Below are 17,710 nucleotides of genomic sequence, written 5' to 3'. Positions count from 1 at the left end.
TTTTGTCAGATATCTTGCAATGTATATTTTATATGTTGTACTTCCATTTTCTTGGGTCCCCAGACTTTTCGTGGCTATCCATTTCCAGCATGTTTAAGGCCTCATAACTTATCCTGACATTCACATATCTCTATATTAGTTATTACTTACCTTCCTACCTCTCTGTCTTTATCTTTCACTACCTTCTTATGTAGAACTTCCACTAACCATAGAGCGCATTCTTTTTTTTCTTTACTTATGTCCTTCCTCCAGCCTAGAATGCTGCTTGCCTTCCCTAGCTTCTGTTAAAGTCTAGCTCACTTTACGTATTTGCTAACAAGTCTCTCTGGACAGCTAGCCCCGTCTTCCATGATTGCTTACATCTTCGATTCCCATGTCATTTGTTGTCTGTAATGCTCTGTGATACTTAATCTATGCCTGCTTGTTCTGCGTGTGTAATTGGCATTCATCGTCATCTGTATCTGACTCATAGAAGGCCTAGCAAGGCTCTAGGTATAGCTGTGCCTCTCACTTGCTGTGGGATGTGGGGCCAGTCGTTGAGCCATCTCTGAAGCATCTACGTTTCAGACCTGGAGCTTATAAATGTGAAGGGTACACTGTTCCTGTACTTGAGGAGCACACAGTATGGATGCTTCATATTTGAGCTTCAGTTACCTCATCTGTGAAACGAGGTTACCGATCATCACCTGCTGCTTCACAGGCTGATTGTGAGGCTCAGATAAGTTGCTGGATGGACAGTTGCTTTCTAAACCGTATCTGTAACATGCTGTTTACGGGAGCCTGTAACTTAGTGGTTGAGAGCGCCAGCTCTAAATTCAGCCCACCTAAGTTTGGCTTTAGACTCCACCAGTTTCTGACTATGTAAACTTGGGCAGTCGATTTCTAGCTTACCTACCTGGGTGTCCTCAGCTAAGATTTAGGGCGGTGGCAGTGCCTGTCTCTTAAGGCTGTGTGTGTGACTGCAGGACACTAGAACATTGCCTGACGCATAGTTACTGCTCAGTGTGTTGGTTCTGCTTCCTTGTTCCAGTGAGATTTGGAGGCAGCTTATTAAAATATGTAAATATACCTAGATTTAGAAATAAATTATGGAGAACAGAGAATAAATATAAGATCAGAGGCAAAGTTAATCCATAGACTTTTCTTCATTCAACCAGTATACGTCAGCCGCCAGTGCCAGGCATTGCTTGGATGAGCAAGACAAAGCCCTTGCTCCCCCTTGAGCTTCTATTCTGGTCGAGAGAAACAGACAATAAACAAGCAATAAATAACAGGAAATGTATCAGGAAGTAATAACTGCTATGCAGTGACTCAGAACAGACTCAGAACTGAATGTGAGGTACTGTGACTTGGGGGCCACTTTACACTGATGGGTGAAAGACTGACTCTTTGAAGAGTGGGCATGGAAACTGAGATTTGATTGACAAGGAGGCTAGTCTTTTGAAGATGGGAGCAGGGGGAGGAGAGAGAGCATTTTAGGCTGAACGGGGCTAAGACATAGCCCCTCATGTGGTGGGAAAGAACTTGGCATGTTTGAGGAACTGAAATTAGACCACCATGGTATGTTCATAGTGGATTAGAGGAGTGGGGTAGTGTGAGATAAGATGAGGTTGAGGAGGGAGATGGGGTTGGGGGCCAGAGTAACAAATTCAGATTTTATTCTAAAGCCCATGGAAAATTTAAGATGGGAGTGTTAACTGAATATTCTCTAAATATCAATTAACATTAAGGGGGTTGATAGGACAGACCTTCCGCATCTTTACTGAGTTTTTAAATTATTTTTTTTAAGTTTATTTATTTATTTTGAGAGGGAGAGAGAGCACGAGCAGGGGAGAGGCAGAGAGAGAGAATCCCAAGCTATCAGCACAGAGCCAGACTCAGGGCTTGAACTCATGTACCCATGAGATCATGACCTGAGCTGAAATGGAGTCGGACACTTAACTGAGTGAGCCACCCCAGTGCCCCTCTTTCCTGATTTTAGATCTAGTTGTTCTATCAGTTGCTGAGAGAAGGGTGATAAAAATCTCCCAACTCTGTAGAATTGTCTATTCTTTTTCTCGTCATTTTTAAAATGTATTTTGAAGCTCTGTTATTAGGTGCATATGTGTTTATGATGTTATGTGTTTTCCTATGAAATGTCCCTCCTCATTGCTGGTCATAGTCTTGGTCTTATAGACGACTTCACTGGATATTAATGTAGCCATTCAGTCTCTTTATGCTTCCTGTTTTCATGATACATCTTTCCCCTTCTACTTCCAACCAGTGTTTTTATATATTAAGTGTGTTTCATTGAGACAAATATAAAAATATCTTGCTCAGCACCCCCTCCCCCATTTCTGACAATCTGTATTTTAATGGAGTAATTTTAGATATTTTGTTTATCCTTTGTAGAGTTTGCTGACTTTCTTGAAATCTGTAAATTTATTATCTTTCATCAAATCTGGTAAAATTTGGACCATTACTCTTAAAGCATTTTTTTTACGTAGTCTCCATGCCCAGGGCAGAGGCCAACATGGGGTTTGAACTCACAACCCTAAGATCAAGACCTGAGCTGAGCTCAAGAGCCGGATACTTGGGGTGCTTGGGTGGCTCAACTGGTTGAGCATCCGACTTCAGCTTAGGTCACGATCTCACAGTCTGTGAGTTCGAGCCCTGCGTTGGGCTCTGTGCCGACAGCTCGGAGCCTGGAGCCTGCTTCAGATTCTGTGTCTCCCTCTCTCTCTGCCCCTCCCCTGCTTGCACTCTGTCTCTCTCTGTCTCTCTGTCTCTCTGTCTCTCTCAAAAATAAATAAACTAACAAAAGAAGTTGGATGCTTAACTGACTGTGCTACCCTGGCACCCCTTAAAGCATTTTTTCTACCTCAAGCTCTCTTTCCCCTCTTTCTGGGATTCCAACTATATGTATATTAGATTTTTGGATATTATACTGAATATCACTGCTGCCCTATTCAGTGTTTTTCCCCAAATATTTTTTCTTTCTGTGGGGGTAATTTCTATGGATCTTTCTTCAAATTCATCAACTCTTTTGGCATCTCTGTTATGTCCATCCATTGAAGGTTTTATTTCAAATGTGTTTTTTAGTCTTAAAATTGCCATTTGGTTTTTCCCATAGTTAATATGTTTCTTCTGCTATTTCCTATCTTTTTATTCATTATATGTATATTTTCTGTTACATCTTTGAAGTATAGTTATAAAGCTGCATCAAATCCTTGTCTGATAATTCCGACACCAGAGTAATCTCAGAATGGTCTTCATTTATGGTCTGTTCTCTTAGAGTGTGTGGGCCACATTTTCCTGTTTCTTGGTATGTAGAATAATTTGTTTTCTTATTTTTATTTTACTTTCTTTATTTTCGAGAGAGAAAGAGAGAGAGAGAGCATGAATTGGGGAGAGGGGCAGAGGGAAAGAGAGAGAGAATCCTAAGCAGACTCCACACCCAGCGTGGAGCCCACCATGGGCTCAATCCCCCAACCCTCAGATCATGACCTGAGCCAAAATCAATAGTCACTCAACCGACTGAGCCACCCAGGTGCCCCGATGTGTAGGATAGTTTTGGACTGTGTTTTGTACATTGGGATTGATATATTATAGATATGTACTCTAAATTCTGTACGCTTCTTGAAAGGGTAGTGATTTTTGTTTTAGCAATTAACTTGAACTCAGTTTTCAAAAGCTCTGTCTTATGAGTAATAGCCGAATCTTGTCCAATTCTTGTAGCCTTATCTGGACTGCTTTGGACCTGCCATGCTCGCAGGTCATTATAGGGTCCAACAGAGATCTTGGCAGTTTTTACACACAGAATTTTGGAGCTCCCTCTCTCTCGCTGTTTATTTTCGAGAATATCCTCTCCTACTTGCCAGCTTCTGTTTGGTGCTCCTTCCCGGTTATGTTTGTACTTTTGATCCCTCACGAAGGTGAGTGTATAGTATAGTATAGAATGTGTAGTTGTTGCGGAAGCCATCAGTGGCTTTACAAGGCCATCTCAACGGAATGGTAGTAAGAAAGTGGAGCTGGGGACCAGAAGTTGCTTGCCCTTAGGGTTCTGGTTATTGAGGCTGCGTGTTCAGCCGTGAACTTTGTAAGCACCCAGGCAGAACGGGACCACACGATCAGTGAACGTTCGTCATCAATGACCACCACACTTCTTGCCTGCGCAAGGGGAGACTTTTCACCTTGAACTCAGGCCTCTGCCTGCTCAGGTTACCTGGTCAACCTAACTGCCCCAGTTAGAGGTGTGGCATTTTCCATGCATAGGCTACAATAAGATCATCCTGGCTAGATTGACAGATAGTTGACTGCATGTTCTCTAGTTAGTGGTCCTCCTGATAATAGAAAGTGAATTTTGGATTATAGCCACAGACACTTGAGGCTCTTACTTTGCCTACTGAGAGTTACCTTTTCTGTTGTTCAGGTTGGGAGTTCATGAGCTACAAGCTCTTAATAAAGCTAGTATTGTGGTTCAGCATATCATTTGCCCAAGAAACAAGAATGTTCCATGTGGTCGGATTGCTACAGTTCATGGAAAACTTCCCATGGCATCAGCATTTGTTTAAACAGGTGTCAACTTGCTTTTGAGGCCCCCAGGAACATAGACTTATATTTCATTACATTAGTTATCTAGGATAATAATTCCATGAAGGCTTATAATTTCTTGAGTTCATTTACTTGTTTAGGCAGAAATGTTTCCGTGAACCCCTTCTATCCCAGAATTCTGCACTGACCTATGGACCTACCTAATATTACAACAACAAAAGTAATCAACCAAGCCAGATCCTCTGTTTGTTTTCTGACTCTACTTCGGATTTTGGTGTCTGGTTTCCGTTGCCTCACAGCTGCCATATTTGCATCCAGCATGGTATTTGAACTCCTTAGACTTGTTTTTCTGAACTGACTCACAGTTGTTAAGCCCGGATTCTTTGGCTACGCCAACATTGCTGGGTTGCTGCTTCATTCGAACACTCTTTTCTGGTTGGGTGGGGGTATAACCTACCCCAGTCTGCCTTCCTTCAAGGGAGACTTTATTGTCTGTTCCAACAAGACTCCATTCTAAGCCCTGGCAGTCACAGACTTGTGAATCCCAGCCACCTCGTTGTAACACTGGTGGTATTTCAGGATAATAAGATGACCCCAGTCATTTCTCTGGGTGTCAACCAGCTGGCCCTCATCCGGGACCTCAGTATTTCACACACACACCCACTCCCTGCCAGCTGTGCCCCGTCTTTATCGGAAATTCTCCTAGGATTTACTGGTTTTGATTTCAAAATTATCTAACCCAGCCTATCCTGTAAAAAGGTAACTTTCATTTCTGTTCTGTCATCTCGGAATAAAGAACTCTCAGATACTGTGAAAGGTCCATGTAAACAACTGTCTGTCTGTTGAAAACGCTTTGTTCCCAAAAGTAAGTCATACATAGCAATTAATGATTATATTGAAGATCTTTGCTGCAGTCTTCCTGCTAACTCCGTATTTCATTTGTGCTCTCGTTCCCTGTCTTTTGGATTAGAAGTATTTCTGTAAATAAATAAAAGCAACTCCTCTGATGCAGGAGCTTCTGTTATCAGATTGGAGTGATTGGGGCCATTTTCGACATAAGGCAAGTGTTTCTAAAGCATATTTTTATTATTTGGCCTATCCTCACCATTCCGATTAGCTTCCCTGTATAGACTGTTTGAAGGCACCTGTCTGTTAACACTTTATTGTGCGGCTGAGGCTCAAACCTGAAAAACCAATGCTTGCTTCTGTGGGTCAATGCCTTTCTAAAACATTCAATTGGTTTTTTAAAAAAAATCTCTTTGCAGGAATTGTGACAATACATATATATATATTTTTTCTTTTGTTTTGTAATGCCGTAGCTGAGTGAGAACGACCCCCGTCATAAGTCTTAGAACTGAATTACAGCCAGATTTAAATGGGTTTTGCTCTGGAAAGGAGAATTGGCAAGGATGAATGGTCCCGGGCTGGTATATTGTAAGATAATTGTAACCATGGCAATATTTGTTTCCTGATATTGTGCTTCTAAATTTAAGTGATGGGGTTCATCATAGGAAAAAACTCATTTGTATGTTTCAAGTTGCATTTAAATGATCCCAACTTCATTCTTCTAACATTAGAAGTGGTTGTTTCTGGTGGAGTAGCGGGTTCAGCAATTTGCCTTAATCTCCTGTGGAAGTGGTTTTTCCCGGGCAAGTAATATCTTTTAATAAAGCGAGTTTTCTGGGAAGACGTACCTAACCATGCTAACTTTGAAAAATCTAGATAAAAGAATACGAGAAGCTTGAGAATGAAGAAGACCGCCTTTTCAGGAGCCGGCAAATTTATGACAAGTACATCATGAAGGAGCTGCTGTCTTGTTCGCATGTAAGTCTTTCTTTGTGTCCTGTTCCTCCAGGATGGGTAGGGGACAGCTTGCAGAGTTCCCAGAGAGAAACCCAAATGGGAGGAAGAAGTTTAAAAATCGAACAGGAGTCCCTGGGGACGGGACCTGTCTCTTCTCTTCTGTCATTTGTCTCCTGGTAACCCTCATACAGAGCTGTTGCTTTGTCTCCTCCGAGTGTACTTCCGAAAGCAGATCTTTCACGGCGAAGAAGAACGAGGCAAATAACATTGACAGCTCCTTCAGCTCAGTGGAAGAAAGGGCTGGTCTCAGTTCTAGACTTTCTAAAGGAAATTAAGCTTTATTGTTGTTAGTGTGGCTCTCCTTTAAATAATTAGGCTAATCAAATATTGATCAACATAAATTTTAAATGGTTTCTGTGGATTCATGAGGAAGAGCATAATTATTACATTAATTTTATTAATAGCTAAATAGACAGTGGAAATATCCCCCCCCCCGCCAGTGTAAATCAGATAAATAATCCATTCAGTCATTGCGATAAACTAGGTTCCTAGGAAACTATTCCACCAGGAGTGAGTGGAATAATTAGTAATAAAAATTTATCACGTGGGCCGCCTGGGTGGTTCAGTCAGTTAAGCGACCGACTTCGGCTCAGGTCACAATCTCGCTGTTGGTGAGTTCCAGCCCGGTGTCGGGCTCTGGGCTGACGGCTTGGAGCCGGGAGCCTGCTTCGGATTCTGTGTCTCCCTCTCTCTCTGTCCCTCCCCTGCTCGTACTGTCTCTCTGTCTCTCAAAAAATGAATAAATGTTAAATTTTTTTTTTTTTTTTTTTTACCATGTAATGTCTCCGAGAGAGTTTTCTAAAGGAGTGGCCCCATGGTTCTGGCCTGCTGTGTCCAGTACAGGAGCCACAGGTGGCTATGTAAATTCCATTAAAATCCAATGGAGTTAAAAATTTAACTTCTCAGTGCCTCATGAGCCACATTCAAGTGCTCAATAGCCACACGTGGCTGGTGGCTCCAGTATTGGACAGCACAGGTTCACACCATTGCCGCCATTGCAGAAAGTTCCAGCAGACGGCACTGGCCAGGATCATGGTTTATTTTGGTGCCTCTGTATTTATTGTGCCATTCACTGTCTTAACTGACATGTGAATTACTGTGGCTAAAGGTGGCACCTCTTGCGGCATGCATTTCTTTTTGTTTTTTAATATTTATTTATTTATTTTGAGAGAGAGAGAGAGCATGCGCGAACAGGGGAGGGGCAGAGAGAGGGGGAGAGAGAGAGAGAGAGAGAGAGAGAGAATCCCAAGCAGCCTCCGTGCTGTCAGCGCAGAGCCCGATATGGGGCTCGAACTCACAAACCACGGTATCATGACCCGAGCCCAAATCAAGAGCCAGTGGGCTTAACCAACTGAGCCACCCAGGCGCCCCGTAGTAGACAGGAATCCTGAGCTGGAGCTAAACGGTCGATGCTCTGTGCCTTGCTACCTTGCCAGAGAATGGCTGAACCTTGGAAGATGCCGGATGTTCTGTGGGGATGCCTCGGAAATTAGTTGTCATGTAGCTCAGCAATTCAGGTTTTTTGCCAGTATAACGTGCGTGTGAAGCTTTCCTTCTTAGGGTGCATTATTAAAGAAGATATAATTGGAAGTTTGGGGGAGAATAGAATGTGTACTTCTTGTTGGTGTAGGCTTTATTCTTCCAGAGCCAGTTCCCCTCTGCCATGGTCACGGCAAGACTTCCCTTAACCTCCAGCCCTCTACCACCCTGGATTAGCTTTGTAGTCCTGACGTTTAACTCTTATGTGTATTTTCACGCATTTGTTTGGTCTTATCTAGTAGAATTTGTATGTTCTCAGGACCCTCATTATTAGCTAATTAAGGGATATATGCATTTAATAAAGTGATCGTAAGCTTCTTTACACTTTTTTTTTTTTACATCACAGTTAATCTTAAATTCTTGTGGGACTAGATATGTCGGTCAGGTGCCCCATGCTCATCATCCTTCTCGACACGGCGTCTAAGAATTCTAGAAGCTCAGAGGGACAAGCATCTGTTTGGATTGCCCATAAATATCCAACTGATTTCTAAAGAATGCATGTCAACATAACTACCATAGGTTCCTGCCTAGTAATTGTGTTAAATTATATGTTGTGGTATTGTGTAACATAGGTTTATGTTTCATATTTGTGGAAAAAAAATAACTGTTTTCTGATTTTTTTTTCTTAACAAAAAAGCCGTTCTCAAAGCAAGCTGTAGAACATGTACAAAGTCACCTATCCAAGAAACAAGTGACATCCACTCTTTTCCAGGTAAGGCAAAAGTACTTCAAAATACATACAGCTGACCCTTGAACTACATAGGGAATAGGGGCGCTGACCCCCTGTAGTCGAAAATCCACTTATAACGTTTGATTCCCACCCCCAAACTTTACTGATGGCCTGTTATTGACCAGGAGTCTTACTGGTCACATAAACAGTTGATTAACGCCTACTTTGTATGTTATATATATTCTATTCTGTATTTTTATAATAAGCTAGAGAAAAGAAAACATTAAGAAAATTATAAGGAAAATGCATTTACAATATTGTACTGTAAGAAATCAATGTATAAGTGGACCCGTGTGGTTCAGACTCCTGTTATACAAGGGTCCCCTGCAGATTGTTCTCTGTAAAGGGACATGCACTGCACAAATGAGCCAGGAGCCCTTAATCTTGGTCTAGCCATGAATTTGCTCAGAGACCATGGGATAGCACCTGCCCGCAGTGCCCCAGCCTCCGTATGTGCAAAATGAGGAGAGGGATTAACTCTTCCCCATGGTTGTCTTTATCTCTATGATTATGTGAGGTAGAAAGTCAATAAGTAAAAGAGCTAATTACAAAAAACCCATTTACTCCATGGATCCATTAGCTTTTAGTCTTTAAAACTCAGTATCGATGCTGAGTAGCAACACTTATTAATTAACAAAATTCCAGAGACCAGTGCAGCATGAAAGACATGGGCCCCTTGGTCAGAAATTAAGAATTTCAAGATGGCGATAGCAGGGCCCCAAACCACGCAGTGGGCCCTTTTGGGTGCCAGCCCGATGGGGCTGCATGGGTCACACACTGGGAAAACCAACTCTGGTCACCCGGGAAGCCTCTGTGACTTTCCAGGAACCATGCCAGGCCGTAAGGATTCGGTGGCAAACAGGACAGACCTGTCCTTACCTTCCCGGAACGAGCAGTTGAATAGTGCAGATAACTGTTAAGTAAATAATCACGGTGATGAATCTGTTATTGAAAACAAGGGCAAGTGGAGGAGTGGGAACTCCCACCAGTCCGAGTCTCATCAGTTTGTGTTATGGGTTCCTATTTATGCAGTGTGGAATTTCTTTTCCATCCTTTCCAGCCCTACATAGAAGAAATTTGTGAAAGTCTTCGAGGCAACATTTTCCAAAAATTTATGGAAAGGTATGAAACTTCACGTATATGCCTGACATTTCTGGGGGGGATACTTGCTAGGACGTTATTTTAACACATTAATATATATATATAAAATCTTGTATAGGTGTATCTCCTTTTACCCAGTGAGCTCTGTCCTTATTAAAATGTGTGCAGATTTGTTCATTTGACAAGTACTTAACTGAGCACGTACTATGTGCCAGGCTTAGCCTTAGACTGTTACCTCAGTAGTTTAAAGTATTATTTAGGATTCACATATCTTAATGTCTCTTCATTTTGAATCTCTTTAGCTTCAAAATGGTCTAAAGTTTAAATAGACTATGGAACCACAACATTAAAAGTAGCTTATTGGGTCACCTTTGCTAATGCAAGCCCTGTTCTGTTAACCTCATTCCTTGGTTTGCACTTTGAGATCCTGCCCCCGAAAGTGGATCAGGCCTGCACTTGATTCCTCATGTGATGGAACTGAAGGGTCCAGGCAGACGTCTGTGCTCATATACGTTATTACGATCCCTGCTAAATATGTTCCCTTTGAGTGACTCAGACTATACGTGTGTGCTTGTCCTACAAAACCCTGAACGCATTCAGTGCTGCCTGCAAAAGTGCCCTTTCAGGCACCCAGCAGTCGGGCAAACAGCAGGATTTCGAGTATTCCTCTGTGAACAGGCACCGCTGGAATTGGGGCTTTTCTGAAACCGAATCTGCATTCGCACAGACCGTGCTCCTCTCCACAGACTCGGCTAATTTCTCGACAATCGACATGATGATTGTGTCTCAGGGCTGGAGCAGCCCCGCAGCTGTTCCATAATTGCCCTTTAAAAACAAATGCTTCTTCACGGCGGTTTTTTGCTCCCCCCCTCCCCATAGTCTCTGAACTAAAGTAATTAAACAAAACAAAACAAAACAAAAAACGTGGTGGTGTGATTCCACTAGAGTTCAAGAGACAATTTTATCCTGGAGTAGAGTCAGTACTTGGGGGAAGCGAATATGCATGCAAATGATTATTACACTTCTCTGAGCAGGAGCAGAGACTTTGCTAGAAAGCAAGTAGTTCACACCGAGGGGCTAGGCTGGCTGGGTTTCAGCGGGAGGCCTACCCGCGCTGTCTCCATCTCCGTTGGTTCGAAAATCTGACCTTTCCCACTCTTGGGTCGGCTGAGAGCTTTTAAGTGATCCTTGGGGCAGAGGGGAAAAACAGGGATGGGCATAAAACTCGGAGGGGGGGGCGTCCTGTAGCTCTTTGCTCTTAGGTTGTTTCATGAGCCACCAGGCCAGCCTGCCTGTCACTTTTCTCCCCGCTGGTCGAGCCTTTGGCTCTTAGTGCAACCCCCCCCCCACACACACACCAGCTGTTTGCATTTACACACACGCACACGCGCACACACACACGCGCGCACACACACACACACACGTGCGCGCGCGCAAACACACACACACACACACACACACACACACACACAGACACACCCCAGCTGTTTGCGCTTTAGGCCAGCACGTGTACTGGATTTTCTGAAATCATCTTTTCTGAAACTATTCACCGTATCATGTAAATGCTTTTTAAAAGCGAATTTCTTCATTTTTACACCGCCCTGGGTTCTTTTTATGTGACCACAGTCTCAAATGAGAATGTAAAAACTCCATTGTCAGACCTAGAGTTTCGTGTTTGGGTTTTGAAAAGCGTGGGCACTCCATAAATAGAACCTTGTAGCCTTCGGCCTCAGCGGGACTGGCCACACTCCCCGAGGGTCTCACGGTGAAGGCGGTCTCTCAAGGGCCTGCACTGCAGCCTGGTAATAATGAGGAAATCTTCAGCAGTGCCTTGGCCGGTCTGTGCCTTCACTTGAAGCAGGCAGGGCCCCAGGGCTAAGTTCCAGGCGGGGCTGAGTCTGGGATGTGAGCTTCCGTCAGGCAGTGAACTTCAATTGCCCAGCAGTCTTAAGCCCGAGTCACAGATTGGGGTTAAAAATGCTTAGCCTACACCCTGCCCGCACTGCACCCCGGTTGTTTTTGTATCTTTAACCTCTGCTCTTCCCTCTGGGGTGGCCATATGTCATCTGCAAGGGCGCTGGCTGTCAGGAGCCCTCTGTTGCCCAGGCTCTGCTCTGTCCTCAGCCCTAGTTCCTCTTCTGTCAGGAAGTGCCTGATTCCAGCTTTAGGTATTGACCAAAAATAGCACTCAAAGAACCTCCATGGACACATGACTGACCCCGGACACCCTGGGGGCTATCTGTACTTCCTAAAGAAGAGCTTGTTACAGCGAACCCATACCTCAAGGGCAAAATGTGAGTTTGAGGGTGTTCCTTTTTTTGGGGGGGTGTGTTCTTTTAGGGCAGGGTATGTGTTGGGATTTGGTTCCCTCTTCTCTTGGTCAGCAGGATGGTTCTCTCCCAGGTTGTTAATCTTCCCCAGCTGGTTCGCAAGTTTGTAAATCTTGTAAATTTTGTAAATCTCCAGATCACCGGCCCCTGTTGCCAGCTCTGAGTTCTAGAGTCCATGAGGGAAGGGAGTGGGTTTGCTGGTTGGACTCATCATGCTTTAAAAAAACCAAAACGTTTGAAATAACTCTCAGAAACTCTCCAAATATAATTTGACTAACCTCACAGAGATGATAGGGAGATCAGTGAAACACTCTGTAAGCTTCATTTTAGATTCATTGACAAAAGATGCCTCAGAATCGTAAAGAGTTCTTCTGCTTTTGATTTTCAACGTGATTATATTAGCCTCAGCAATATTTTTAAAAGATCCTAAGAAGGCATATTAAATGAAACCCCCAGGAAACTGGGATATTTAGATGCCTTAAGGCATTCTGTTACAGTGCTGATAATTCCTATACCATGCATTTCGTAAGTACTCTCTCCCTCCCCCCACCTCTCCCTTTCTCTCTCTCTTTCTCTCTCTCATTCATTCATTCATTCATTCATGCATTCAAAGAACCCTGGATACTGTGCCTGTGTAAGGAATTGTGCCAGGGGCTACGTGAAATCCAGCAGTCACCAAGAATATTCTTTGCCTTTGAGCTTTCAATCAAGAATGCAATTCATTTGAAAAAATGTTTTAAAACAAACCCCTTAGACGGCGTTGCTCATTAATTAATGAAAATCATGTCTGTATTAAAATAGGTGTGGGGATAGGTATTTTTCTTACTTCCTGGAAGAAAAATTTATTCATCACGCAGTTGAGTAAATTGTGGGAGCAAATCGGCTCAGTAGGACTTAGCGGATCTTGCGATTCTAGCCTGAGGGGCTTTTTCTCCTATAGCATCTGTGTCTTGGAGCAACAGTGCTGGGTCTGGGTTCAGGTCTGGCCCCACCACTCCTCTCACTGTGTGACCTTGGCCACGCCTGGGTCTCCCGTGCTGCGGAATGGGCATCTTCATCGACCAGGGCCTTGCACATGAAAAGCCCCATGGGGTGTCTGCTGTTCTTAGAATTCCTTACAAATACTAATTTTCTTGTCGCTTAGAGCGGCATGGTTGGATATGGTAGCCACTAGCCACGTGTGACTCCTGAGCACTTGAAATGACCGGTGTGACGAGTGTGAATGGATATGGGCTCCAGGTGCAAAATACACACTTAAGTTTCAAAACCAAATGTAGGAACTAGGTTGTAGAATGCCTCGCTACTAATTTTATACCGATTACGTGTTGAAACGATAGTTTTTTTGCTGTACTGGGGTTCAAGAAGGTAACGGTATTCAGATTAAACTACCAGCGTGGCTCACGTTAGGCCTTCTCTTGGACGGTGCCGATTCAGATAAAGACGCAGTAACCACAGTTTAAGGGGAACACGCCGTCTTTCACCTGAATCGTAAAATAAAGCTGAAGCATAAAATAAATGCTTTGCGAGAAACATGTTGGAAGAAAACATGCCTCTGGTCAGGAAGCAACACAGGTGTTCCGTCCGAGGTTGTCTGTTAACATTGCCCGGTCAACCCGACTCCTGTGACACGTGGCTCTTCAGTGACCATTATTATATTCTTTTTTTAGTGACAAGTTCACCCGATTTTGCCAGTGGAAAAACGTAGAATTAAACATCCATGTGAGTATCCTCTTAATTCTTCCCCCCCCCCTTTTTTTTTTAAATAAAAACTTCCTCTGGCTTAACTTCGTGAGAAAATACTTTATCCCGGAGCACACTCCCACGGGTAATGCGCCACTAACAGATGTCTCCCTTACAGCTTTAACGTAAGAAGAATTCATCCCCCCGTACCCGGTTTCGTAAACAGTTCGAGGTTTAATTCTCTTTTTTCCCATTCATATAAGGATGTGTTTATTTAGTTAAGAAAGGGTATTTTAAGCAGTGACTGACCCACAGAAATAGTAGTAAAAAATACAAGTCTCCTACAGAATGTGCTTCCCACATGCTCTTGTCTTTCGGCATCCTGGTAAAGACTCTCTTCTCTTATTATTAGGTCTAATCTTGTCATAAGAATGATGGCATCTCTTATTAGCCCAAGGTTTCATCTCCTTTTTTTTAATTTATTTTTTTTTTAATATTTTTGAGAATGAGAAAAGCAGTCCTCAGAAACTGGCTACTTTCTAACACACATTTCCCGAAAGGCTCATCTGCTTCCAGCTTTCAACCTCAAGTTCTGGGGCATGCCCCCTGCTTCACTTTTAGAACCCTCCTTTTTTTTTTTTTTAATTTTTTTAATGTTTGTTTATTTATTTATTATTTTTTTTTTTGAGAAAGAGAGCACGAGTGGGGGTGGGGACAGAGAGAAAGGCAGACACAGAATCCGAAGCAGGCTCCAGACTCTGAGCCCTCAGCACAGAGCCTGACGCGGGGCTTGAACTCACAAACCCGAAGATCGTGACCTGAGCTATAGTCAGACGCTAAATCAGCTGAGCCACCCAGGTGCCCCATACCCTCGTTTCTTGATACAGCCTCTTTTACCTTCCCCTTCATGTCCATTTGTGAGTAAGAAAAAGAAATCATCAACTGGATTTTTTTTTTTTTTTAACTTGATACCATTGGGAGAAGCAGTTGTGTGTGTGTGTGTGTGTGTGTGTGTGTGTGTGTGGTTTTTTTTTTTTTTTAATTCTTCTTTTTTTTTTTTAAACTTCCCCTTTCTTTCACAGTTCCTGGCAGGATTGTAGAAACAAGAGGGAAATCACACATTTTTCAAAAATATCCTCTGTATTTGCCATAGAGCTTTCTCACACTTCTGCTCCTTCAGCAGACCCCGGGTGCTCATGTCCTGCTGTCTGTCCCCTGAGCATCAGATGTGAGGCCTGTGGGCCCAGTTAGCTGCGGCTGCAAACGTGTTTCAAGGGCTGTGTGGGGGGAACCCTTCAGGAACCTGACCCTTAACTTGCCGGCACGCATAAGCTACTAAGGTGTTTGCTCTTTTCCGCCTGCCCCTTTGGACATTGGGCTCACTGTCTGCCTTTGTACCATCGAAGACTGTTAAAGCTATTGGGGAGGTGGGGCATTGCTGAGATCCTGACACAAGGAAAGGGCTTATGAATGAAGCCTCTTGATACACTTTCCTCCTACTTCGGGTCTTGTTTTCATGCTCACATGCCCAGCATGAGTCCTAGCGATTCCCTGACGTTATCAATAAAAAATTCACATGGCCGGCACCCGCCGAGTTTTCTCATCATATGGCCCGCTGTTAGGAAAACATAGATGCCCTCGATGTAGACTTATTTTTTTACCATGACAGTTCCTGGAATTGCTGAGCTGTTCCCACACTTCCGGCTTCAGAGTAGCTGAGGCGGCTTTTCATTTGGACTAGAAATTTCACACTCCCCTGTCTTCGGGGCATACGGCTTACGACCTAAAACGCAGGAGATCGGAAAAACAATCTGACTCGGCTCCCACTCTGTCCTCGTCCCACTCGCCTCCCTTTTGTGCGCTTTGAGGGTGGAGCACATGGAGGTTCTAGAAAGTCTGGCAGCCTTGCACATCTCGTCTTGCAGTCCGGGGAATCAGTCACAGAAAGGGTAGATCCCTCTGTCAGAATGGCTCTTTTAGTAACTGTGTGTTGCATGAAAACAACAGCATAATTTTAATGCAATTCTGTGTTTTCGTATCGTGTTTTGAATTCACAGTTGACCATGAATGATTTCAGCGTACATAGAATCATTGGACGAGGAGGATTTGGTGAAGTGTATGGTTGCAGGAAAGCAGACACTGGAAAAATGTAAGCTTTCTATGGGTTTTGTGCTTTGCATCAAAAGAAAACACCTGCATAGGTTTGTGGAAGCCCCGATCTCACTCCTGAAGTAACTTAACCTCAGAAAGAAAAGGGCTGTTTTTTGTGAGGCATCGGAAATGAGAACAGTTGGCTGGAACTTCCATCACGTAGGGTGAAATGGGAAGTTAGCCAGTGACTATGTGTCATGAGCCCCTATCACTCAGGCCGTGGGTGAAGCAGTCTGGGACCTAGAAGTGACCAAGAAGGGGCGTTCTGTACCGCCTCCCGGGCCAATCGGTTGCAAAGAATTCTCTGCTTCGCAGAGGAGAGAACTTTTCTTCTAGACAGTGACCACCTGTGATTTAGCACATACACTTTTCGGTGGTGTAACATCCCAGGAGATGTTGGTTCCCGTAGTTGGGTAGCTCGAGCCCTGGCGAACAGGATGCCCTCCTAGGAGGGTCGTGATCACGGGTCTCCATGACTGCGTCGGCCGCTGATCGTACAGGTGGTTGATGTGAGGCAGTTAACATGCACGTGTGCCGGGTGTGAGGCTCTTCCGGAAAGTGAATGGTGGAGTTCTTAAGTGGTGCAGGTGTCGGGGGGGAGGGGGGCTAGTTTTTAGAAGCAGTTTGTTTACGTGAGCATATATCCAAAAACAAAAGACAATGGGAAAATACAGTTTGATAGGCCCAGAACCACCAAGTTTGATCAAGTGACAGGCCTTTTAGAATAACAGCAAAGTGGAATAGTCTGTGCGGCTTGGTCTGAGTCGGTGTAAGAGGAGTAATTGGGGTCAGCGAATTCAGTGTCCTTCTCCCCCCGCCACCGGGTCAGCACTCAGCCTCCACTCGGGTCCTCCCCGTGATTGGGCACTGACGGCCTTGCCAGGTGGCCCTCTTAGTTTTCAGACAGGTCCAGTAACTGGCACGATCTTTAGTAGGTGGGGGCTGGAATTCACCTTCACTAACTTACACCCACTGGTCTTCCTGTTTTGGGGCCCTGCGTGGGGTGAACCCAGTGTCTGGCACTCGGGCATCTGACGTCTGGTGCCCTGCTGAGACAGGATGGCCTGGTGATCCAGAGTGGGGGCCCTGGCGTCCCATGGCCGGGTCAGACCCGGCTTCCGCTTTCCGGCCGGCACGAGGTTTGTGCCTTCTCTCGGCCTCTGCACCCAAGTCTGTAGGGGGCGGAAAATACTTCCTGGTTGTGAGAATTGAACGGGATGGTACATCGTAAAGCCTGCAGATAACTGCCTGTTCCATAGTCCGTATTAGCGAACAGTCCTCTGCGGCCCCGTCTCTGTCCCAATTCTGTCTGTACTCCCGCGGTGGACTTTGATAATAAGTGTTGCTCTTCCTTTGGCACTTATTCCGTTTCACCAAATGTGTTCGCTTTCCTTCCTCACGGCCCAGGTGTTTAGGAGATCTGCTAATCTGCCACATGATGTGCAAGTCAATGTCACCGTGTGTCCCTGCATTACGTTGGTTATTTCACGCGATTCTCTGTGTGTGGAAAACTGTCTTCCACTTTCTAGAACAAGGGTAGACGCTTACCGGGGAGTCCCACAGCTAGGAAGCGGCCAGGCTCAGTCCCTGTGGATCCTGGAGCCCATCCGTGAACTGCCACCCACCTCGCTCAGAAGCCAGTGGCAGCCAACTGGCTTAACCCCGGGGCTCAAGGCCCGTGTGTGCCAGCTTCTCTGGTCTGCAGTTTGAACGTTCTTCCGAACGCCAGCCTGGTATAGTGATAGAAGCAGTAGGACACAGTTTGAAAATTCATCATAGAACT

The 17,710-nt window shown here is 44.4% G+C and overlaps 1 protein-coding gene across 2 annotated transcripts in view; it reads left to right on the top strand.

The window, feature by feature from the left end:
* Window positions 1-17,710, top strand: part of GRK3 (G protein-coupled receptor kinase 3) — a 127,073-nt gene that overhangs the window by 65,961 nt on the left and 43,402 nt on the right. For both annotated transcript variants that reach the window (XM_042963217.1, XM_042963216.1), the window contains exons 4-8: window positions 6,256-6,357; window positions 8,573-8,647; window positions 9,726-9,787; window positions 13,764-13,815; window positions 15,834-15,925. In XM_042963217.1, the coding sequence (XP_042819151.1) occupies window positions 6,256-6,357; window positions 8,573-8,647; window positions 9,726-9,787; window positions 13,764-13,815; window positions 15,834-15,925 (383 nt within the window). The remainder of the gene's footprint in view (window positions 1-6,255; window positions 6,358-8,572; window positions 8,648-9,725; window positions 9,788-13,763; window positions 13,816-15,833; window positions 15,926-17,710) is intronic.

The sequence above is a fragment of the Panthera tigris genome, chromosome D3 (genome assembly GCF_018350195.1).
Source record: "Panthera tigris isolate Pti1 chromosome D3, P.tigris_Pti1_mat1.1, whole genome shotgun sequence".
In the NCBI taxonomy this organism is placed as follows: Eukaryota; Metazoa; Chordata; class Mammalia; order Carnivora; family Felidae; genus Panthera; species Panthera tigris.
This window is presented reverse-complemented; position numbering and strand designations above follow the sequence as displayed.